At 33.4% G+C, this 25,588-nt stretch overlaps 2 protein-coding genes across 3 annotated transcripts; both read right to left on the reverse strand.

The window, feature by feature from the left end:
- Nucleotides 1–18,073: 18,073 nt before the first annotated feature.
- Nucleotides 18,074–22,160, reverse strand: zgc:112294 (transmembrane protein 17A). 2 transcript variants are annotated; one of them, XM_042723430.1, is made up of 4 exons: nt 21,831–22,160; nt 21,427–21,512; nt 20,077–20,190; nt 18,074–18,948 (listed from the first exon to the last, which is right to left on the reverse strand). In XM_042723430.1, exons 1-4 carry the CDS (start codon nt 21,958–21,960, stop codon nt 18,631–18,633), a joined length of 648 nt encoding a protein of 215 aa, XP_042579364.1. In that variant the 5' UTR covers nt 21,961–22,160; the 3' UTR covers nt 18,074–18,630. The 2 variants fall into 2 exon arrangements, with proteins under 2 accessions (XP_042579364.1, XP_042579363.1); XM_042723429.1 differs by having other exon boundaries at nt 21,406–21,512.
- Nucleotides 22,161–22,699: 539 nt separating this feature from the next.
- Nucleotides 22,700–25,433, reverse strand: selenoe (selenoprotein e). Its single transcript, XM_042723431.1, is given in 4 exon segments — nt 22,700–22,995; nt 24,052–24,127; nt 24,431–24,507; nt 25,064–25,433. Coding segments are annotated over 4 exon segments (522 nt in total). The 5' UTR covers nt 25,289–25,433; the 3' UTR covers nt 22,700–22,851.
- Between the last annotated feature and the right edge of the window lie 155 nt (nt 25,434–25,588).

Genomic DNA, 25,588 nt, shown 5'->3' on the forward strand with positions numbered 1-25,588 from the left:
AATTGTTTTCACAATTAATATAAAGAATTTAAATAAATATTATTATTTTTGACAGACGTGGTAATGCTGAACTGGAAATGTATGTCTGAAAAGAGGAGTATGAAATGCAATTCATAGTTAACGATGCAATTTATAGATTAAAAAAAAGTGCATTGGATACAAGTTGGCATTTGTATCATGATGCATCATTTCTAACATATTTGAATACATTTTCCTTTCACAGTACATGAAAAAAGAGCCCACATGTTTGAAAATGACTAGAATTATGGCTTTTTTTTTTTTTTGACAATTCCTTTAAGCAGTATGCAAGTTTTCATGTATGTGTGTGTGTGTGTGTGTGTGTGTGAGAGAGAGAGAGTGGATTTGTGCATGTGTGTTGGTGGAGAATCTATCAAGTCCAACTGGCTGCAAAATGTCCCTGGAGCATTGAACAATTTCATTTCTCATACTCTAAATTACATTTTTACTCCCCAAACCCCAAGAAGCCTCACCTGGACACAATGAAATAAGCCAGTACCGCCATCTGGATTCCACACAAGGTGATGATGATGGTGATTTATGATATTCTCTATCTATAGTAAACAGAAGCTCCAACAATGAGTGCCGCATCCATTTCCTGTGGTTACTAAGGTGTTGAGTGGTTTGCAGTGCGTTGACAGCCATTTACCTAAGGAAACTTGAGAATAAAATCTTACAAATTGCACTCAGACACATTTTCAAAAGGCACTTGAAACTGAACCTAAGTAGGTAGAAGCATTTGCATACTTGTTTTTCGGGCCTTCCAGATTGGGATATTAACAGGCACACCCTTCCTGAGGCTCATGATGGTGTTCACACTTTTTCGGGAGCTCATCTTTTCTCAGTTTCAGGATAAATGGCTGTGCCTCACATCTGCATTGATAATAAGCCAAGCGTATGGTGAGAAATCAGGCTCTGGCCTTCATTAATTATTCATACAGGACCTCTCCAATTTTTACCGTGACTCAATTAGTTTTTGAGAGCCTTCTGCCAGGCCAGGGAACAGAGTTCTGTAATTAAGTATGCTAAGCGTATCCATGATGTGACTTATTTGAGATATTGCAGGGGGGGGAAGAACATGTCCGGATGATTACAGTTTCAAATATACACGCTTGGGGGACGCCGACTGTTATATTGCTACATCGCTATGCAAGGTTATGAAATGTGTAGCAAACAATGACTTGACAGTTAAAGTCAACATGAAGTCAGAAGTGAGTCTGTTCACTTTCTTAAAGTAAAGTAAAGTTCATGTTCTTATTGTAAGTTTGTCTTTGTAATCTTTCATCATTTTGAAAATTCAGAAAACTGCTTTCTCCCAAGCCTTTCCCCCCATTTCTGTCACCTGATGGGTTTGCTTAGTTGGGGTTTAAAAGACAATTAATATTCAGTAATATCATTGATTTGACAGCACTGTCAGGATCAGATGTGAATAAAACTTAAATCAGTTGAGCTGTATAATGAAGTAAAATGACAAATGACAAAATTTGGCTATTGGTTAACGTAGCTGACATTATCCAAAAGTCAAGTCACCTTTAGTGCTTTATACAGCTGAGTTCAGATTGTTTCAGAACAGTTTCGCAGTAATAAAAAGGAAAACAACAGATTCAGTGATGCAAACTAGGGATGGTAAGATTCACGGAGTTAACGATGCAATTCATAGATGCTAAAAAAAAAATGTGCATTGGATATAAGTATAGTGCATTAGATAAATGTTAAGGCATTTGTATCATGATGCATAATTTCTAACATAGCCTATTTGTACAGGTAAAAAAAAAACTATTTATTTATTTATTTATTTATATATAATTATTATATGTGCTATACTTTTATTATTTAGAAAGTGAACAATAATTTGTGAACAATATTTTATATGTAGTTTGATTTCTCCTCTATAAACTGTTTCTCAAGCACTTTCTCTCATCACCACTAGTGCTGCATAAATATGAGAGGTGCATGAATATATAGTCACTATGGAGAGTGAGGCATTAGAAGTCAGAAGCCACTTAAAGGTCCACTAAGCAATATTTAAAAAACGATTTTGTCCACAGTGTTGGACCGAGTCCCAAAACACACTTGTAGCCAATCATCAGTAAGGGGTGTGTCTAGTAATGATAGAGAATAGAGCTCTCAATTTGAGTGAACAGGAAGGCCTAGGACCCCTGTAAATATCGAAGCAGCTTTCCAGCGGTGGAGAGAACTTATATGTGTTGGCTTTTGTTTGAATATGCCTGTGTGTCATCTTCACTTGTTTCCGCGATCATTGTTGCCGTGGTTGCCTACATGTGAGGCAGAAATATCAAAATAAGTGGCGAGGTCCTGTTGGGGTATGGATGTGTTTGTTTTGTTGCATTCAAATAGCAACATTGTTTAGTAAAATTCGCTCAGTGCACATGGCAAGCTGTTTTCGCTTAAAATATTCCCAGTGTTACTGGTAGTAATTGCATTTTTACTGGTAACAATTAAATTAGAGAGCTCTACAATTAAATTCTTACTAATTACAGAGCTCTTTAATGCAATTTTTACTAGTAACAATTGAATTAGAGAGCTCTCTAATTGAATTAAGGCATCGGCAGTAGCCTATGTCTGCATTCACCTCCACTCTTCATTTTGTTCTGGGATAATCTTGAAATGGTCACACAAAGAACAATATTCGATAAGTAAAAATGTCAGCAATTCTGAGCGAGGGGGGCTCAACCAATGAAAAACTTCAAAAACAAACAACAGAAAAAACATAAGTCTTTCATCAAAATTCCCAGCTATCAGGTTATTTTACTAAAGCTGATGATGGAGTAGAAGTTTTTGGAACAGCAAGTAAACCGGGCACATGAAGCAGATAAAAAGAGTTCCATCGTCCACACAGATTTTATGTTAGTTTGATTAACAACTGGATGTAGGTATAACTGTTTTTGTGTTTGAACAAACTCTATATATTAATTTAGGGTTGGGAGATAATCTGGTAGAAAAATATCAATCGTTTTGCACATCATGATGCAGGCTAAGCTTATCATTTAAACACATTTTAAGCAGGTTTTTAAAACAAAAGGTTTAAACTGTTCATAGACATTAAGCAGTGGAGCAGAATTCATTCTGGTAAATAGGTCTACATGCATTAAAGTGGTTATCGGATACAAAATTCACTTTACAAGTTGTTTGAACATAAATGTGTGTTGGAAGTGCGTGTACTGTACATAGCCATCCTATAATGATAAAAATCCACCCAGTGTTTTTTTTTTTTTTTTTAAATCTCTATTTTAAAATCCCCTTTCTCAAATCAGACTGTTCTGAGATTCCTGTCAGAATGATGTACTGTAGTTCTGAACAGCCCCCTCCCACGATAGTTGATTGACAAGGCTGTCTTACCTTAGACCCGCCCTGAGGGAACTTCCGGTTGGACCCAGTCGGAGTTACGCGCGGCGCTCGATATCACAAACTCTTGAAAACAGGAAAAGTTTGCAAAAAGACAAAAAGTAATGATAAAAGTTCAACTATCATCCGAACCTTGATGAAGAGGAGACAAGGAATCTCTCTGGATGAAATAGGAAAGCACGGGAAAGCGTTGATATCAGTGTTGGGTAGGCAAAACTGTGCTGAGAATGGACCAGAGTGGGTAGAGTCGGATGAAGTTGATAGGGAAGCTCTTATGGATGTTAGGCGGGGAAATGAAAAACTCAGGGAGAAACGAGGAAACTCATTTGGAAAAATGGGACCAAGAAACTTAAAAAAATGATGACTAATTCTGAAGGTAAAAGTGACAATACTGGGGTTGAAGAGGATGAATTCAAGGTAGTACTGAGATTTAATGAAGAAAAGGGAGTGCAGGGCATGAGTCCAGATACTGAAAAATCAAGTGGGTGAGGTTAGAATGGCCAAAGTTTTGAGAGATGGAAATTTATTAATTATGTGCAATAACGAAGAGCAAAAGGAGAGAGCTTGTAGGATGAGAGAAGTAGGTAAACATAAAGTGTTAAGTTTTAGTCGTGTGGAGAAGAGATACATGTGGAACAGAGGTGGGATTTAGTGAATACCTGTTGAGATGACTGGATGAAATAAAAGCAAATCTGAAAGGAGGAAAATTGAACGATGCACGAAGATTGCAGTCCTTTAGAGATGGGCTAGAACAAGACAGTGAAAGTGTACTATTGGACTTTGCGGATGAGATACTCCCAAACAAATTAATTCTAGGATACATGACATATAATGTAAGGGATATGTCTCTAAACCTATGAGATGCTATAATTGCCAGAGATTTTGACTTACTGCTTCAGCGTGTAAAGGAAAAAGAAGGTGTGCTAGGTGTGGAGAGGATCACAATTATGAACAATGCAGAAAAGAGACTCAACTAATGTTGTAACTGTGGAGGAAATCAGTGTGGCATATGGAGGATGTGAAGTAATGAAGAGGCAGGTAGAAATCCGACAGATCAAGGTGCAAAATAAGATCTCATATGCAGATGCTGTCAAGATGGTGAATATCACAGGAGAGAGAAGGTATGAAAAGGTAAATTAAAGACTGTATAACAAACAGCAGGAACGACCAAAGGATGGAAAAGTAATGATTGATTTAAAGAAATTGGAAGTAATACAAAATCAAGCACTGATGATTTATTTTGGGGATATAAAGTCATCTCCTGCCTGTGCAATCCAAGTGGAGATGGGTGAATTACCTTTAAATTTAAGATATAAGCAGCTAATGATGAATTATTGGGCTAATTTAAAAGGGGACGATGTAGAGAAACACCCTACGGTGAAAGGTCTTAACCTGTGTTGGGAGAGTTTGAAAGCAAAGGATGAATGTTTTGTGTGGCATTAAAAAAAAAAAAAAAAAATGGGTTTGCAAGAGTTAAAATATAGTCCAACTGTTCTATATCCTATGAGGCTGCCTTGGATGTTTCCCCCATTGATTTTAGATTTATATATTCAAGATGAAATAAAGAGACTTAAATGGAAAGGAAATTGGGCAGATATAGTAGAGGAAAGATTAACCACAATGTGTAAGTCTTTTATTGTCATTTTTACTGACGGATCAAAGGATCCCAAGAGTGGAAATACTGGATGTTCATTTGTCATTCCAGAAATGGAAATAAGTATTAGGGAAAGAACTCCTGATAATTTAACAGTATTTCGGTTGAGCTGTTAGCTATTTTAAAGGTTCTACAATGTGTAGAACAAAATAAGGTTAAAATAGCAGTAATATGCTCAGATAGCTTATAGATCATTTACATCTCTACATCATCTAACAACATACAATATACCTCATATTAAACATACTAATAAACATATAAAACAAAATATAGAATAAAACTTATAGACATAAGAGTTAGTTTTATGTGGATACCAGCGCGTAGGGGAATTGTGGGCAATGAGATGGCAGATGTTTTAGCAAAACAAGCTTTAAAGCAAGATAGAATTATGGTAATGTCTTGTAGTAAAGCAGAAATTAAAGCAATAATACGGGTTAATAAAATAAAGTCATGGCAGAAACAATGGGATGAAGAAAGTAATGGACGTCATTTATATAAGATTAGACAAGCAGTGGGAAAAATGAAATCAATAGGAAGAACTCCCAGAGAGCAGACTATAATATCTAGAATGAGGTTAGGTCAGACTGGGCTAAATAAAACAATGTTTTTATAAAAAAAAAGAATCCTTCAGGTTTGTGTGATTGTGGAACGGAAGATGAATCAGTGGAGCATGTTATTTGTCACTGCATTAAATATAAGATGCAAAGAATAAGATTAAAAGATGAGTTAAAGAAATATGGGGTGAATGTTTTAAGTCTTAAGGATATATTAATTGAGGGGCAGACATATGAAGAAGTACTTATTTTTCTGAAAGAGTCTGGATTAAAGAATAGACTGTAGGGTTTATTTTATTTTATTTATTTTATTTATTTATAATTATTATTATTAAGTAAATACGAATCTCTGGTCCACACTCCAGTTCAGCAGGTGGCGGTTATGCACCTTGAAAAGTAGTTGCCTTCTGCTACTTAAAAAATTAAAAAGAAGATTTTTTTTTTTTTTTTTTTTTTTTTTTTAATTAAACATAGAATACAAGAACTCATAGAGGTCAGAAGAAGAAAACCTGCCCTGAGTGAGCCATGAGCTGTATGCTTGTGTCGACTCCGGTGCAGGGGAAGACAAGAATGTCTCTGATTAAGCGATTGAGGTGTTTTGTATTTATTATACAGTGCTTTAAGTTTTTCAAGTAGATCGACTTTTTTATGATCATTGTTCGGATGTAGCCTGATTTTTGACTGTTTACTTGTCTTCATTAAGCTTATTTTTACTTAGGTTATTATTATTTTTTGCATCAAGTGCATCAATAATTTTGATATGGGATAAAATTCCTATTTAAAGTTTTGTATGTATATCTTTATATATTTTACCTGAATTTAAAATTACATATATATATATATATATATATATATATATATATATCTATATATATATATATATATATATATATATATATATTTATATATTTTACCTGAATTTAAAATTACGCAGTGTATTTTGTGTTTTCAGGTTATAATGTAACTGATAATGTCCTGACTGAAAATTACCGGTACCTTTTCCATTTTTCTAAATATTTTTTAACTGATCATTTGATCAACAAGCGCAGTTACAAACTAATAACAAGGTGTTACCGTAAATAAACATTTATTATTGATCATTTGCAACTAGCAACTTAATCCACGCGATGTGTACTGCTAGACACCTTTGGTTTCCTCTTTTTGTGTACATTAGAGGGAAAATGTGTACCTTTTGATTATTTGAGTCACAGTTGCTAAAAGTTGCAAAATACATTTTAAACAGCTAAATTTGTTGCTAGGTGCTTTTTGAAGGAAAAGTTGCTAAAGTTAGCAACAAAATTGCTAAGTTGGCAACACTTAGCTTAATGTTCATTGGTTCAGACAACTCTGATTCTGCGTTCCCTTCTAAAAATTATTTTTTTCTTCTGATATCATGTGATTATGTTTACATTATGCATGAGTATTCCCAAACACTATGACAGTTTGATCTCTGTGTGAGATATGTGACTGTTGTCATATTTCTAGAAAAATCTAAAATAAATGTTTGTATTAAAGTAAAAATGAATGATAAATACACCTTTCTTAAGGAATTAAACAGTAAGCACTTTAAGTGTTTTGTTCATCATGTTTATTATTACATAAAGGTAACAGAACTGAAATGATATCATGTTTATCAGCAACACAGTACATGAGTGAGAATAACGTGATATCCGCCTTTGATATCGCAGGTATCTGTTCCACTTCAAGAGGTCAGAACTGTCCGTCTCAACTGTGCTCATTTCACTCCTCCCCTCACTGCAGCCGCTTACTCAAACAAGTCTAATGTCTTCCCTGGGAATCAACCTCTTGACCTTGACGTTGATATTGCCATGTACTACTTAGTGATATTACATTCCGCTATGACGTCACTAAAGTTAAAAGAAAAGTTTAAAAAAACTCAAAAGACTTCAAAAGAGGTGAAGCCCAGTGCATTTTGTTCCTACTTGCATGTAAATTAAAAGACATAATAAATAAATAAATAAATAAATAAATAAATAAATATATTCTAAAATAATTTCATTTAATATTTATTTTCAATACATTTTTATTTTAGTGGCAATACACCCAAATTTATTTATTTATTTATTATTTATTTATTTATTTATTTATTTATTTATTTATTTATTTATTTATCATGTTAACTTTAGGATATGCTGAGAAGGTTATTGTTAACTTGCAATTAGGTATACAGTAGGCTCCATTATGAAGCCACTTTTTTTTTTATTCCATCAATTTTTGATAAAGCTAACTTATATCCAGTACTTTTTTTTTTCTTGTTAAATATCCTGTTTAATTCAGAAAAAGAAAATCACAGTAAGTAAAATGGGTTGCAAATTCTGTTTCATGTTGACTTTTGTTCTGTTTTATTACTTTTTGCTTAAACATGCAATCAACAGGTCACACAAATGTGATAAAAATAGAAACCTAACAATTTTTCAAAAATTAAAAAAAAATAAACCAAGATTCAAATCCCTACTCTAAAAAAAAAAACATTCAGAGACCCACTACACTATAGGAATGCAACCTTTCAGTGATTTCCTACCCTATTTCCCTGAGCAGCAGACCTCTGAACTTTTGTCACAGTTCCTTGAATGCTCCCACATGGACAGAAAGCTACTTAGAAAACAAACTCCTTAGTGTGTCTTGGAAGGGGGGCAGAATAAGACTCTCTCGTCTGACCCACGGGTCATGAGCGGACGAGTGCTGTAGGGAACTAAAAAGGTTTAATTACATCTAATGCCGCAGTGGCATTAGAGCACCTCTGGCCTCCATTACATCACTGCCTTCATGTGTCAGAATGAAAAACATGTGATGTGAGACGGAGCAGCCCACCGGGAGAATGCTTGAGCCGATCTCTGGACAGGTTATACATTACTGATCATTAAACAAACAACAGAAAACAACTAAAAGATTACAATCAAATTACCAAAAAGAACACAATGTAATTTCTAAAAACAGAATACAATGAATGTGCAGTAGAGTTACTAGCGATGAGTCATAAATCACTATTACTATTCCTCACACTTTGATTTTCTCATATTAAACCCTAAACATTTCTTTGTGCTACAGGCACAATACCTAAAATTGTGTTGCTTGTTAATGAGGGGTGTAATCAAAGTGATATTTATTCATTTAGGGGTACGTTTGGGGTTTGTAAGATTTTTTTAATAGCAATTAATGCTTTTCAAATTAATCAGAAGTGACAATAAAGACAATTATAATGTTACAAAAGATTTATATTTCAGATAATTTTTTTTATATTTTTGTACTTTTATATTTACCTTAGTATCCTGAAAAAAATGTATCACACAAAAAATGTTTCAACAAAAATATTAAGCAGCACAACCATTTTAAACATTAATGGGAAATATTATTAAGCAGCAAATCAGAATATTACAATGATTTCTGAAAGATCATGTGACACCAAAGACTGGAATACTGATGCTGACATCAAGATGTGATATACAGACTACTTTTAGCTCATAATAATTAATATTTGATGATTTTTCCTCACTTTTTTTATTTCCTTCTTTGCATAAGCCCTTACCTCTCCGGAAAATGCTCCTGAGCCATACCTACTCTAAATAAAAATGGTTCTAAATAGCACTAAAAGTGGTTCATTGGCTCGTAATCTGTACAAATATATAACTGTATAACTCCTATCTTTAAAGGTACCAACAATACCTTTGTCAAAATGGTGCTGTAGAACCAAGAGGAACCCCATTCTCTTCATATGAGGTCAAGAAGTCTTGTGTGGGGGGCCCTGGAATACTTCCATATAAGGGAAAAGGTTGATAACCACATTATCTTTGGGAAATACACAGTATTTTAATGTTGTCTTTAACCATTTCCCCAACTAAACTTAAACTAAGACATTAAGAGAAAATTAACAGGTTTTTATATGGCAGTGGTGCTATATACTGTAGCACCTTAACCTGTACAGACCTGAATGAAGAACCAATTTGTGAGAGAGACTTTTTGTTTATCTCTTTTTACACAGACCTGAAAACAACAAATAACTAAAACCGATCAAATGCTACACAGCTCCTACAGACCACCTAATAGATTATCTAAGTTATTGAAAACTTAACCACACAAACAAGAAGTTGATTTCAGTTTCTGGGTTGTTGACTACAGGAACACAAAACCGAGGCGTCTCGTTTGTAGTGATTTCTGTGAACTTGTTTCCACAAGTCAGTGACTCGAGAACCCTGCGGTTTATTAAACAGTTGTTTGTTTACCATCTCACAAATGTTGCTATTGCCTTTCATACGAATGTGTGCGTTTCTCTGTCAAACTGGACACTGTTGACACTGAAATACTTACAATACAAAAAACCAATACATCGCATATCCCTGCTCATTTATTTTCAACAAACCTTGTCAACCAATCTTTAAAACTAACTCATACTATACATACTTGCAAAACCTGCTCATTTTGTCTCGTTTGTCTTTAGGAGTGTGTCTGTGTTGGTGGAGATAAGTGTTATGTGCTATTAGATTTTTTATAGGGTATAGGACATTGAAACAAAAGCCTGCTTGCAAAGCATATGCAATATTTAGCTAATTTTTAAGTAGCCTCAAAATGTAACGTCACTAAATTCAGGCATTGTTTAACATTTGTTATATGGCATTTACGGTGAATAATTAATGCCTGCGGCTGTGTGTCTCGTAGAAACCATTAATGTCACATTTTGTGTCATGCAAATGGATTGGTTTTTGAATAATAACAGCCTGCATTAACATGTCTTCACCTCTCTTTAGTCAAAATGTTTCTAGAACATGGCCCATTTTCTCTCAAAAATGTTTGCAGACATTAAACATGAAAATATTTTATTTGGGGAGAGAAAAAAACTTCAGGAACCCAAATATGTGAAAGGGAATATTAAACACGCTGGAAAAAACATGACGTCCTGAAAAGGGGAACTGCAAATACTTCATGATAAAATAATATGTTTATGAATTTAGCCACAGGGATGAATATATTTAAAACTAATGCACAAATGGTGCCTCATAGATGGATAGATACCTGGCCCTTTTTCATCGTATAAAGATAAAAATGAAATGTCCAATAACTATAGTAGCTTATTTGTGCCAGTGAATAATAAATAACTTTATATCTCAGTTATTTTATTTAATTTTTTTCCATCTCACAATTGTCAAAATTCATCAGACCTTTCAGAACTGTTAGTTAATATCATACATTTCTGGATTCAGAATTTATTTATCAGGGATTATTATTATTATTATTATTATTATTATTATTATTATTATTACAAAAAATCTATAAAAAGTATTATTATTATTATTATTATGAAAGAACATTTTTGGAATTCTTTGGAAAGTTTCTGGAAATAAAAAGTAGACAAAAAATGGATAAAAAGTTGCAATTACCTTTTTTTTATTTTATTCTGTGGCAGATAAACTTCCATAATTACCTGATATATATTTTATGTTTTATATAATTTATTAATAAGAAATGTTATTTTGCTATTATTATGATTAGCAGCAGTATGAATAGCATGCATGCAAATATACTATTCTGCAGTTGATTCTGATTTCTTGAGATTGACACATTTACTGCAGAAAGTCTGTTCTGAGGAAAGATGTCAAATTAGTTTATTTATTTGTTATTTAATGCATTTCAATAATTAAGGGTGACAATACTTTTTTGGGCCACACACTATATCTCATCCTGTAGTGAACGTCAAATGTAGTGTTTTATTCAGCTGCTCGTCAACACTGAGGCTGAGTGACACCTGAACGCTCTGGAACATTTCTCATCCTGTAGTGAACGTCAAACGTAGTGTTTTATTCAGCTGCTCGTCAACACTGAGGCTAAAGTCATTAACCGTGCTGCAAGTTCCTAACAGGCCCAGTGCTCATGTCTGTCACAGAATCCTGAGATTAAACACAAACCTCTGCTAAGCCAAATTCATCACTGTCCTGAACAGCCGCTTATACCACCTGTAGGGCTCAGTTATTTCAGAATTGCCTCTGACACAAATGGCCAGACAAATTGAAAATGTGATTTTCTCAATTGGTGTCTGGGCAGAGAGGCTGTGTGGATGCAGCTAGCTAAATAAAACTCAATTCTCATGCCAGAGATGAGCTCCGCTTGCTTTCGAGGGCCACGGTTCTGCATTAAACTCAAAATGACTGGTTTTAAAGCACACATTGCATTGTCAGGCACTCTTACTCAGGAATGCAATACTAGCGGCATACTATGCAATAGCATCTCAAACAGTAGTTTGCTGCGTTGCTGTCACATGACCTCACTATGCCACATATTTTAAATTATGCAATTTAGGTGTTATTATACAAAAAATTGTATACTTAACCAAGCAAAATCAAGTATTCCAAATAAAGGTTAGGTTGACTATAAATTATTCTGCTTATTTAATCACATCTTGACAGACAAACCAGACAAACAAACAAATAAATACATACATACATACATAACTGGACTGGAGTGGAAATATCAATTGTCAAATCAACTGAATTGAACTATGCAAGAAGAGAACCAAAGAGAAACATGAGACATGAAACTAGCAAAACAATTATTTTTTAATGATTGCTTAGTAAGATTAAGTCAATTATGCCATGCCATTTAGTTTTATTACAAAATATTTGAAAACAGAAATCCATGATTAACCAATCAACCAACCAATCAAATTAAAATACTTTTCTTTTGAATCTAATTTTGTGTAAAAGTCTTATTTTTGTCATTCAGATATAATAATGAGAAATATGTGTTGTTGAATTAACCCCTAGTTTATTTGCCACACCAGAGTTTAAAATGTTTGTGCACACACACACACACACACACACACACATATATATATATATATATATATATATATATATATATATTTTAAATGAAGTATCATCTGGCTATTCTGTGCATACGGAAAAATAGCATTTTGTTTACATATTGCATAGTATGCCTCCCCAAACACACAATATACTTTACATGTTGATATTTTAATATTAAAAATGCACAATACATTCCTTATGAAATAATCACGAAAATCGTCCAATATTATGGTATTATCTGTTTCACTCTTCCTATGAAGTGCAGTTCTAGAAACAGATTCAGAAAAGATATTTCCACAACTGTTAATAAAACCTATCAATCATGCACAGAACAGTCCGAATGTGGTTCCCAAAGGACATTCTAGCTCAACATGTAATGAAGCCATCCACACAATGGTATCAAACACTTTTTCATTATTGCTTTTATTCTACACATGTCATGCAGCCATGGATGGGGAAAATGTACAACATTCCCTGAAGAACAGCTAAATAAAGTCGAGGGAATTACCTGTTGCATTCGACAACAGCCAGTGCATCCACTGCCACTCCTAGGAATGCTATTAATCTATAGAATAAATGTGGGATATTTTGATTAGGTTCATCTCTGAATCGAAGGGACATGTTTGCTAGGTCATCTCCTACATCTTAACAAAGGAACTGAGATGGATCTCCTTAAAAATGCAAAGGAGATTTTCCTTTTTTATTGTTTCCCTGCAGGCTGAAGAAGAAACTGTACCTCTCGCAGCGGTATACCTCAAATGCCTCAGAACCGATTTGCTACACAATACAAAAAGAACAACATAAATACTAATACAATGAAAAATACCAACATAACCACACTACTGTTAAATTACCACGTAGTATGAAAACTGTCTGTGCGTATTTGTTAAATTATCTCTCAAAGGCCCTTTTGTGGTAATACAGCTGCTTGCTAATGAGCCATCTGAGGTCAAAGTGTTGTCATTTTCCAGTCATAAATGCAAGATATTTTGACTACATCATAATTTAAAGAGATTTTGCTCCCACTTTGCAGGATGCTAAAAGTTGAGTGTGCAGTTTCTATAAAAGTAATAATTGTTTTCAAACATGTTTCTAAACACTCTAATCTGCCACCGGTCAGCCAAACAGAGCTACATGTTGCTTCATTGGTCTAGTCCAGTGGTTCCCAATCCTGGTCCTTGAGAACCCCCAACACTGCACATTTTAGATGTCTCCCTATTCAAACACACCTGATTCAACTCATCAGCTCATCAGTGAAGACTCCAAGACCTCAGATAAGAGAGACACCAAAAACGTGCAGTGTTGGGGGTTCTCCAGGACCAGGATTGGGAACCACTGGTCTAGTCGAACCAACACAACCACAGTGTTTACAATCTTAATGGAAAATCAGGCTACATATGACTTGTCTTTGTAGTTGTCTCTGCACATTAAACTGGCATAGGAGGAAATATTTGAAAAACTGCACACATCACCTGTAACGTGATTTACGGTATGCAAGTTTGTTGTTCTTCTATAAGTCCTCTTATTTTAGGGCTGGATGATGAGTTAGGTTGGATGGTTCAAATGGTTCAAATGGGCATTGTTTAGAATTCTGATAATCATATAATGGTGTAGTAAATCATCTGCAGATGAATCAGTTTCGAAAACTTTTAAATACCAATTTAGATGTAGACTGATGTTGTTGAAGAATTTGCTTTGCTTTAACTGACAGAGGTGTATTTTAAGCTAGTGTCAATGTGAATGAACAGACATGTATTTTACATCAGAATGCAATGAGAAAAGGTGTATCGAATTCATAACCATCATTTCTTTTTCATGGGGAATTAGGAGTTACTTAAAAATACAATAAATCTATTTGTAAATTTGAAATAATCACAAAATACATTAAGTAATACATTTAAAATGTGTTTTAGTTAGAATACAAAAATTAGAATAAAATTTCTAAAATGACTACATTTCTATTTTTTTTTATAAATATTACATTGGGTTGTAAAATTGTTATAGGGAAAATTGTATTTTTTTTTTTTTTAATTTTTTTGCGATTGATTAATTGCAATTCTGCTGTCTGTTTTATTAGGGTAGGTGTGAATTAAATGAGCTTCATGCACTTTACTGAGATTCTTTGCTTCCACATTGTGTATTAAAATCGTTTAATGCATACCAAGTCATGGATTATCCCTTACATACACATTTCTTTGTAAACAGAAAACTCCTCAGGTAGTGTTTTCAGTGTTGTTTTTAACTCAGGGATATTTACTGAGGGCTTACAGAGTGTTTTTTTATTATTCTTTGATGGTGAGTGCTCCAGTGAGTCAGGTCTTTGCCTCTTTGTTTGTTCTTATTGTCCCCTTTTCTTTTTAATTTTGGAGTAAATTATTTGATTCCTGAAATTATGGTTTGTTAAACTGTTTAGGAAAACACAAATGACAACACAGATTTTAAAGGGAGAGTACATCCAAAACTCAACATTCCTATACACACATTTATGACCTACACACACCTGTATAAAATACAATAAACATTTTAAAAAACAATAAACACTTTTAATAATTTTTCTGCTTTTTTCACGTTTGTTTTTTCTGTACAATGAAAGTCAGTGGGTCCAATCTTATTTCAAAGTATCTTCTTTTGTGTTCCATGGCATAGAAGAAAGAAACTCATAAAGGTTTGGAAAGACAGTGTTAGCAAGTGATGACAGTTTTTTTTGGTGAACTATCCTATTAAGAGTCATATATACAGTGTATAGATTATAATGACCTCTGCTGTGGTAGAGAGGAGACAAGAAGAGATTAGAGAAAACAGAAGAGATGAGATTTTAAGTATCAGTCAGAGGAGAAGGTTTTCTCCAGCAGAGTTTGTTCCTCCAGAGGTTTCTTCCTCATCTCATTCAACATCTTAGGGAGTTTTTCCCTGACTCTGTTGCCTTTGGCTGTTTACTAGAGGGTTTGAGAGCCAGCTATAGTTTGTAAAGCAGCTTTGGAACAATATGTATTGGGAAGAGCACTATAGAAATGATTCCATTTGAGACGAGAGGGAAGAAACTAGGCAAAATGAGAGAGATTAATTAAAGAAAATAAATTTTGTCTTTAAATTTTTTTTCTTCAAAACATATATTTTTTATGCATCAAGACTGCATTAATTTGACCAATAATACAGTTACTATATATATATATATATATATATATATATATACTTTTCAAAATAACTATTATCTATTTAAATATATTTTAAAATTTAATTTATTCCTGATCAAAGCTGAATTTTCAGCATCATTACTCCAGTCTTCAGTGTCACATGATCCTCCAGAAATCATTCTAATATGCTGATTTGCTGCTCAGGATACATTTACTATTATTATAACTATTGTCATGCTGCTTAATATTTTTGGGAAAACCATGATATTTTTTTCAGGATTCAATAATTCAAAAAGAATAACATTTAATGGAAACACTTTTTTAAAAAAAAAAAAACATGTTTCACTTTTGCACCTCTGCGGAACAAATCCCACTTAATTTGTTAGTTTGGTTTGCGATATAGAAACCTCTCCACGTTTGAAGCACTGCAGCATTTTTAAATGTAAACAAGGATGGAGAAAAATAAAATTAAGCTGTGAGAGCAGTTCTCAAAAACCAGTGTAAGCCCGTCTGCTAGACTCTATCTTCTTAATTGACTGCGTTACAGATCCAGACTCTGTTTAATGCAAATGAAAAACAACACAACACCTAGAGCAACTGCCAACCAGACTGAACGCAGGAAAGAGAGATATTTATGGAAAAAAAAGATCTGTAAGAAACAATCTGAAATATCATCCATTATGGTGAATAAACAGAAGTGCTGACACAAATCATTAGAAATAAAATCAGAGGCGAACGTCTAATCTCGCCAGTGTTTTCGTTAGCAATATAATGTTGTTCCAGCATATGCTGACAGGTCTCCCATCTGTTATAGTAATAATTAGATGTGTATCAGCATTCTGCACACTGACAGAGACTCTCTGTCTCTCCAGGAACTGCCAAATTACTGCTCAAATTTAAGACACAAGTCAATATGGTGCACAAGTTACTTTTATCTTCTTGCTCATGAAAAGCCCCTCAGATCTCCAGAGAGTGAAGTGTGTGTGTGTGTGTGTGTGTGTGTGTGTGTTAGTGTGTGTTGTACCTCCCACCTGGCAGAAATTGTTATCATTTGGCTAATGATCTGTAATAACTAAAAAAACAAATAAAAAATTTGTACAATATCTAAATTACATAATAATCAAATGCGTAATGCATTATAATCAGTCATATGTTCACAGTTGTAAACAGTTATGGTTATTGTTTAAAAAAAAAAAAAGTGCATTAAATCGGATGGTTTTACTGTATGTGTCAGTTCATTCTCTTAATTGGTGAATTTTGCAACATTAACTGTTAGTTGTCTGCTTGTTACTGTGAAGCTGCATGGAAACAATCTGTATTGTATAAAACTTTATATAAATAAAAATGTGACGACTGTTATGCATTGTATTCTTTAAAGGTGTAATAATTATAGGTAATATTGTTATGTTATGTTAAATGTTATGACTGATTGCAGGTACTTTTGCAAAGGTATAAGGCATTACATTCTGTTTTATGAATACCTATATGAAGTTATTTACTCTTATAAAGAATTGTATACAGGCTTTACGTATGTTAGCTGAATTTGCATTAAGACAGTCAATTATATTCATTGAAACAGGTCTTTATGTCACGGAAAGGAGTATGTCTGATGTCTGTGTGCCTCATGGGAGTTTAGGCTGATGAGTCATTTTGTGAATCTGTTCTGCAGCAGTGTGGACAGGTGTTTAAAACATTATCAAAGAACCACCATCTTTTAACACTATATATATACACTGAGTGAGTGAGTGACGTGACATTCAGCCAAGTATGGTGACCCATACTCAGAATTAGTGCTCTGCATTTAACCCATCCGAAGTGCACACACACAGAGCAGTGAACACACACACACACTGTGAACACACACCCGGAGCAGTGGGCAGCCATTTTATGCTGCGGCGCCCGGTGGAGCAGTTGGGGGTTCGATGCCTTGCTCAAGGGCACCTAAGTCGTGGTATTGAAGGTGGAGAGAGAACTGTACATGCACTCCCCCCACCCACAATTCCTGCCGGCCCGAGACTCGAACTCACAACCCTTCGATTGGGAGTCCGACTCTCTAACCATTAGGCCACGACTCCCCCTCATTTGTTATGTTGTGATCTATGATGTTGTATTTTATATGTGTGTGTATATACTTTATACATCATTATATGTACATTTTGTGTGTGTGTGTGTGTGTGTGTGTGTGTGTGTAAAAATTTTTTTAGTTTTTTCTTTTTCTTTTTTTTTCAATTTAATATAACTGTTTCCTATTTTAATATATTGTTTATAGATAAACCATGATCATTTCTTTTTTTTTTTTCGGAATTTTTGATGAATTGAAAGTTAAAAAGCACTAATTTGAAATAGAAATCTTTTGTAACATTATGATGTACATATAACATTATATGTCTTTACTGTCACTTTTGATTAGTTTTATTCATCCTAATGCATTCGTTACTTTAAAAAAAAATTGTAATTATAAGTATCATTCATAATGATAAACAATATAAAAAAAAAATTCCAGTATATTTTTTAAAGTGAATTTTTATCAGTGAGGGTTTATTTTGAAAGTCAATATGTGTATAAAAAATACTTTAGGTTATAAATGCAATTATTTAACATGTTTACTTTTTTGCCAATAATGTTGTCCTAATATATGGGGTAAGCTTTCATAATGGGATACTTTCATTAAACTGCCTATTTTAAAAAATAATTAGGAATACAGTCCAGTCTTCAAGTTAAAATCTGCCTTCATTAAGTTGTATTCAATATATGACATTCCTGAACTAGAAAAAACAAGCAAAACATGCATTTGTGTAATTGCACTTGAATTGTTTTGGACTGTTTGAACTCCAATCCTCATAAATCCTCATACAGTTACTGAGCCAAAGAGTTTGTGGCAACCTTCTGTGTGACAACTAGCCACCACCCTGCTTTTTACTACTACTTGTCATGGTTTTGTATATTTACCACATAACGTACTCTTATTGCAACACAAGTGCACTTATTTCTGAAGGTCACATTGTGGAGGACCATACCAATTGTTCGATTACACGCCCAGATCTTTAACCACCAGCTTTCATAAACCTTCATAATACATCATCTCTCACTCAGTGAGGCTGAATGTCCCTCACAGGCAGAACACTCCTGCCCCCATACGGCAGTCCAAACAGAGGCAGCACTTCTGCTGTATGGAGACCCTGGACGGGGCCGAACTGCCTCATGTGAAACTGCTGGGTGAGTTTGTGAGTCATGATGCGCAGGGGCAGAAACGAAGCCAGCAGCTCACCCAGCAAGAAAGTCAGATAGAGAGAGTGAACGGCCCGCTCCAAAGGCAGAATGATGGTGTCTTCATCAGTGATGAAGAAGAGGATGATAGGCAGCTGGAAGAGGAAGGAGATCAGCCAAAATCCAGCCAACTCTGGAACCTAAAGAGAAGAATGAAGAAAGGAAGAATTAAGGTACAGTACAGACCAAAAGTTTGGAAACATTACTATTTTTAATGTTTTTGAAAGAAATTTCTTCTGCTCATCAAAAATACAGAAAAAACAGTCATATTGTGAAATATTATTACAACTTAAAATAATAGTTTTCTATTGGAATATACTTAAAAAAATAATTTATTCCTGTGATGCAAAGCTGAATTTTCAGCATCATTACTCCAGCCTTCAGTGTCACATGTAACATCCAGTCTATCACATGATCATTTAGAAATCATTCTAATATTCTGATTTATTATGAGTGTTGGAAACAGTTCTGCTGTCTAATATATTTGATGAATAAAAGGTTAAAAAGAACTGCATTAATTCAAAATAAAAATAAAAATTCTAATAATATATATTCTAATAATATATTTTATATCACTTTTTATCAATTTAACACATCCTTGCTGAATAAAAGTATTAATTTTATTAAAAAAAAGAAAGAAAAAAAAAATGACTGACGCCAAATTACTGACCAGCAGTGCATATTGTTATTACAAAATATTTATATTTTAAAAACATAGCTTCTTTTTTTTTTTTTTACTTTTTATTCATCAAAGTATCCTAAAAAAGTATTACATGTCCTGAAAAAATATTAAGCAGCAGAACTGTTTCCAACTTTGATAATGAATCATCATATTAGAATGATTTCTAAAGGATCATGTGATAATGATCCTAAAAATTCAGCTTTGCGTCACAGAAATAAATGATAATTTAAAGTATAATAAATTTAAAAACAATTATTTTAAATTGTAATAATATATCACAATATTACATTTTTTTTCTGTATTTTTGACCAAATAAATGCAGGCTTGATGAGCAGAAGAAACTTCTTTCAAAAACATTAAAAATAGTAATGTTTCCAAACTTTTGGTCTGTACTGTATCTCATTTTATAATATGCATTAACATTTCTTTTAGATTGCTACTAAAATTCATTAATTCATTCTTTTGTTAATGGTTATTTAATTATTTGTTTAGATTTTATTTTACTTATCTCCCTTTATGCATACAGGCTCTATAAGGCCAGGAGCATTGTTTAGATGAATGATTTCTAACATTTCTTGTGCATTACCTTCTCTTTGAGATTCCCAACATAACCGAGATACACCCGCAACACCTCGAATATGCTAATCAGGACCAACCCCGTCACCAGCAGACACTGGTAATACGCTGGAAGATAACTGAACTATGGAAATGGAGAAAGAAACAGAGGTAAGATGAAATAAGACCTTAAAAATATCCACAACCCTAGCTGACCTAAAAAAAAAATACTTATCCAAATATTATTACAAGTAGGTGAGCAGGGAGGGAGGATTTTTCATGTCTTGACATTATAAATGATAATTACAGCAGCATCTCATTGAATTGTTGTGATTTAACTGAGCTACTAAATGTACAATATATAACAGTAGCACTTGAACTTAAGTGTGCCGTTCACAAAGGTAGACCATCACCATGGATACAGGAGCCGTTCTAATGTTTGAACACCCTTTACCTTGCATTGGTCTGCCAGCTGCAGCTCTTAAGGATGTGATGTTCATGCATTCGTTTTAATAAACACTTTCAGCAAGGCCACTTAAATGCTCCCTAAAACTGTTTGAAAGTGTTTTGTTATTAAACTCATTTGTTAACACATTATTTCTCTTGACCTCTTCAACCTTCTGCATGTTATAGACAAAAAAAAGTTTTAAACAGTTCGGTTGGCATTTTATTATTTCCCTGAGATCCACTTACAATGCTGCTAAAGTTAGAATTTTGTAAGTGTTTTGCAGAGGTTCAGAACAGGGTTATAAGCTTAATAAAAAAGAAAAAATAAAAAAAAAAAATTAATTACAATAAATAAACATATATATATATATATATATATATATATATATATACACACTAGTATAAAACTAGTATAAAATTACAAATTACTAAAATCTTACAATTAGAATGAAATCAAAATATAAACCTGTTATTACATGTTTTCATAAACTGTTTTCTTATGTGTAAATCATAAATAATGAATTAAATAAATGTTAACTGAAATGAAATGAAAAATAATGAAAAAATGTATTTCTTTCAGCTAGTTGACAAGGTAGCATTTCTCATTTTCATTTAGTTTTACTTGAAGGGATAAAATAACTAAAACTGAAGATTAAATAAAACAAATAACTATATAGACAAATTTGTAAAAAAAAAAAAAAAAAATATATAGACAAGCGCTTGGATGAGAATTAGTAAAAAAAAAAAAAAAAAAAAAATGTATGAATGATACTAAAATAACTAAAAATTTGAATATGTTTTCATAATGTATTTTGTTTTATTTCATAAGGTCAAGGAACTTCTCATAATATGACCCCTGTGAAGTAAGGATTTGTTTTTTTGAAAATATCTTTATGGTTATAATTGAATGCACCTTTAAGTGCAGCATTAGCACCTCAGAGATCCACCAGAAGGGGAAGTAGAAGATGTTGAAGTAGAGCAGCATCTGCAGCGGGAGATGAGACGCCACCTCAGCACACACTAGACAGCAGCACAGACAGCATAGGGTGAAAGATCAACACGTTCGGCAAGATCACTTAACCGGTGGCCAGTTTCATAAACTACATACAGTCTTAAAAGCTAGTCATCCAATTTTATTCTTCAAGACTGGTCATGACTTTTTCAGTTCAGTTACAAAAAATGTTATATTGTCTAATTTGAATCTGAAAAGTAAGACTGGTTACCACTAACTGCTAAATTAAACTGACACAGTCTTAACATTGTGACTAACAAATGTGTAATTTATATAATCTAGGCAGGCTGTGGAGTCATTTGCATTGTGTTTGGAAGATGTCTCACCTTCATTATCCTGATAAGGGTCCCTGAAGTCTCCGCTGTCTCGCGTCCTGTTATTTATAAACACTGAGCCACTGACGTTAGCCAGACCCACTCTCAGGTTCTGAGGGATCGGTGTGTAGAACACAGGCATGCTGCAGACCACATGAAACGCTCATCCACACTTCTCTACTTCAGTTAGTGTGGGTGAGATTAATTGGAGTCTTCCAAGCACTAATCAGATTAAATCTGAGGAAACAGATGGAGTCTGACATCATCAGATTAAGACTTCGCTCCCTCACCATGGTAACCATAGGAACAACAGTAAAAAATAAATAAATCAATCAATCAATTGTAAATCATAAAAAAACTAATCATTTTCATATTCTGTATTTCACTTGTTTTCCAGCTAAAAAAATTTAAACACCTGTCAGCAAAAAACAAATTTGCCCCCAGAGTATATATTTTGAATTAAGTTTGTTTATATCCAAATAGCAAATTATGACTTGTTTTAAAACATGAGATTTAACCAAGTTAGTGAGGTTTATGCTTAAAACAAGTATAATATTTAAACAATACAATATAATGCATACAAAAAGGGTATTAAATTTAATGAAAAAAAAAACTAACTAGGTTTCAGTCACCACTGTTAGGAGAAAAACAAATATATATTTAAATATGGATACCTCCTTAGAGATTACCTTTTAATAGTTTAAAATATATTTTATATATGTTCATATATTAGAAAATGTATGAGAAAATTGAAGTCACATGTATTATGTACATGTATTTATTATATATATATATATATATATATATATATATATATATATATATGTATAAAAGCCTACATCTTAATGAAACACAACCAAACAAAACAACGACACACAAGCCAAAGATGTAAGAAGTTTATTGTAAAATCTGTGTGATTAGGAGCCAGACTGCCTCCAGCCATCTGTGTGTCGGTGCAGAGTCGTGTTTCTGAGCGTTGAGACTCTGCGCGTCATTGGCGGCGGGCTGCAGTTCCGGCGCTGACCAGCGGGGGTCACAGTTCGACCCGAGGCGCCTTTAAAGGGAAATGTTTGACCTCCTCAGGGACCTCCTCGCCTTACTGTGACCTTTTATAGAAACCCAGTGAATCCAACAAACTGCTGATCTCATCTGCCTTCATCTTCTTCACAGGAACAACCTGAGGTCAGAGAGTGAAAGATACTTGTACAATCTCAATTTTACGGTTAGTTTTTGCATTTTATATTATTATCTTTATAGTTTGTATATTTTATTGTTATATGTTATTTACATTTTTAATTAGTTTGACATTTTATATTTAAAGTAATTTTAGTTTTACTTGTTTATTTTCAGATTTTTTAATCATTATATTTTTATGGTTCACATTTTTATAATTTATTATATTTGTTCTGTTTTTTAAAGTTATTTTCTTTACATTCGTTATATTGTATACTTTTGTTTTCTTGTGTGTTTATCTGTCTATCTATCTATCTATCTATCTATCTATCTATCTATATATATATATATATATATATATATATATATATATATATGTATATATACACACACACACACACACACACACGCACACACACACACATTTTTTTGCACTTTTATTTTCATATTTGTATAGTTTTGTTCATTGTGTTTTTACTTTAAAAATATATTCTTATGCTTAGTTTACATTTAAGGTTTTTAATAGTTTTTGCATCTTTTCCCCCCACATTTTTATAGTTCTTTATATTCCTTCTGTTTTTACTTTAAAAGTTATATTCTTATGTGTATTTCTCTAATGGCTTTTACATGTTTTGCTATAAATACATACCGTAATATTAATTTTTTTCTCAATAACTCTTTTTTTTTTACCTCCTTTGTGAATCTTTTGAAAGTTTTAGCATTTCTAAAAAAATTTAAAAAAAAATAATTCATTTTACACCCCTTGTCAGGTTTGTTTTAAATATTTAAATGTTTAAATATTTTTTTTTTATTTTTCTGTGAAACTCAAAAGGAGAAGATGAAGAGAATATACTGCTGATTAATAGATTAATTAAAAAAAAATTTGTCATTGGTTTTCTTGTGACAGAATGTGACACTTGTTTGCATAAGTTTTTCAGCAAGTAACAAATACAGTAAACATCTAAAAATGTCCAGTGCTAAGTGAAAAAAAAAAAATGCAAATACTGAAAAGAAAAAGAAAAACGGACATTTGCATGTTAAGTAATTACATTGTCCTTACCTTCACTTCCTCGTCCTTCTCGTTGTAGAAGATCAGGCGGGTTTTATCGTCTCCTGAATCGAACTCCAGGTTGTGACTTTAAACAGCAGGTTAAGGTTAACAGCAGCAGACAAATGACCTCTGAGGCCATGAAGCGCATGACCCCGGCCTCAAAGCGTTTAAACATATGGCAGCACAGAAAACGGCACTCTGGGCCTGTAAAGATTTCATTAACTTTTACGTCCCTGTAAAACATCAAAATTACAATAACCACCAATAAGAAAAATGGAAGATACCTTTCAACATTCTTTAAAAAGACTTATACTGTAGAACTAAACTGAAAACATTGGAATTACAAGAAAATGAGAGTGAATTTCAATGGTAATCAGTGTCAGGATACTACAATGCCCATCGCTCCATCAGGAAATTGTAGAGCTCTGGCATCTTCTTTATGGATCATCCCACTACACTAGGAGCCTGGGAAGGGATTGAAGAGAGATTAACAATTGCATAACACTGAAAACAAGTGTTGTAACTCAAGGAACTCTATCAAATGTTCTTTGAGGTCTTGAAATTGTAGACTTCAAGACCATAAAAATATTAAGCAGCACAACTGTTTTCAACACTGATAATAAGGAATGGTTCTGTATTAAATCAGCATATTAGAAAGATTTCTGAAGGATCACGAGACACTGAAAACTGGAGAAAATTCAGCTTTGAGTACAAGAATAAATTACGTTTTAAAATATAGTACAATAAAATAACAGTTATTTTAAATTTTATTAATACTTCACAATATTGCTGGTTTTATATTTTGATCAAATACAGTAAATGCAACCTTGGAGAGCATAAGAGACTTCTTTCAAAAAAATACAAATAAAATAAATGAAATCTTAGTTACCCCAAACTATTGATTGGTAGTCTATGTATTTGTATTGTCCAAAACATTTTAAAACAAATATATGAAAGTGTTTTTCTAGAGCAAAACTCCTTACATATATCAAGCATCCAAGCTATAGTACTGAGCACTCACCATAAGTTTTCCTCTGGCTATAACAAGCTGTTCTTTCTCAGGGCTGCTTTCTGAGACATTTTCAGTGCTTCTTCCCGTGGCACACAGAGTCAGAAGGGCCAACAGTGTGAGCCACATACTGCGGTTAGGATGGGAGACCTCACCGTATCCAGAAAGATTGAGGTCCTTTGGTGAAATGAGGGTCAGTACAGTAGATATGGGTTGCTGATAGGTATCCACCTCCATGTGGCGGAGTCTGATTGGTCCATTTGTTGGGTTTTGTTTCAGAGGAACTTGATAAAAAGCTTAGTATGTGGAAATTATTATTTAAAATCCACTAATTCTTACTTAAAGCTGTTATTTGTTTGTTAAAAGTCAAATGTTTTCTGAAGTTTGTTGTATCTGAATGGTTCATATGAAGGATTTGAGGTCACAGAGCAGCTGTGTCTGTGTCAGATTCCCCCACAGTCTGCTGATGAATAACCAGAGTCAGAACACAACAGCTGCTGTTTGACTAACACTCTGAGGGAGCAGTGTTTAAACCAA

The sequence above is a fragment of the Cyprinus carpio genome, chromosome B5, assembly GCF_018340385.1.
Source record: "Cyprinus carpio isolate SPL01 chromosome B5, ASM1834038v1, whole genome shotgun sequence".
NCBI classification, from domain to species: domain Eukaryota; kingdom Metazoa; phylum Chordata; class Actinopteri; order Cypriniformes; family Cyprinidae; genus Cyprinus; species Cyprinus carpio.

Excerpts from the sequence above, each read along its gene's own strand:
- zgc:112294 (XM_042723429.1), bottom strand. The coding sequence starts at position 21,960 with ATGCCTGTGTTCTACACACCGATCCCTCAGAACCTGAGAGTGGGTCTG. Across the intron at positions 21,513-21,830 it reads CCCTTATCAGGATAATGAAG|TGTGTGCTGAGGTGGCGTCT; the intron begins GTGAGACATCTT and ends GCTGCTGTCTAG. Across the intron at positions 20,191-21,405 it reads TGCTAATGCTGCACTTAAAG|TTCAGTTATCTTCCAGCGTA; the intron begins GTGCATTCAATT and ends CCATTTCCATAG.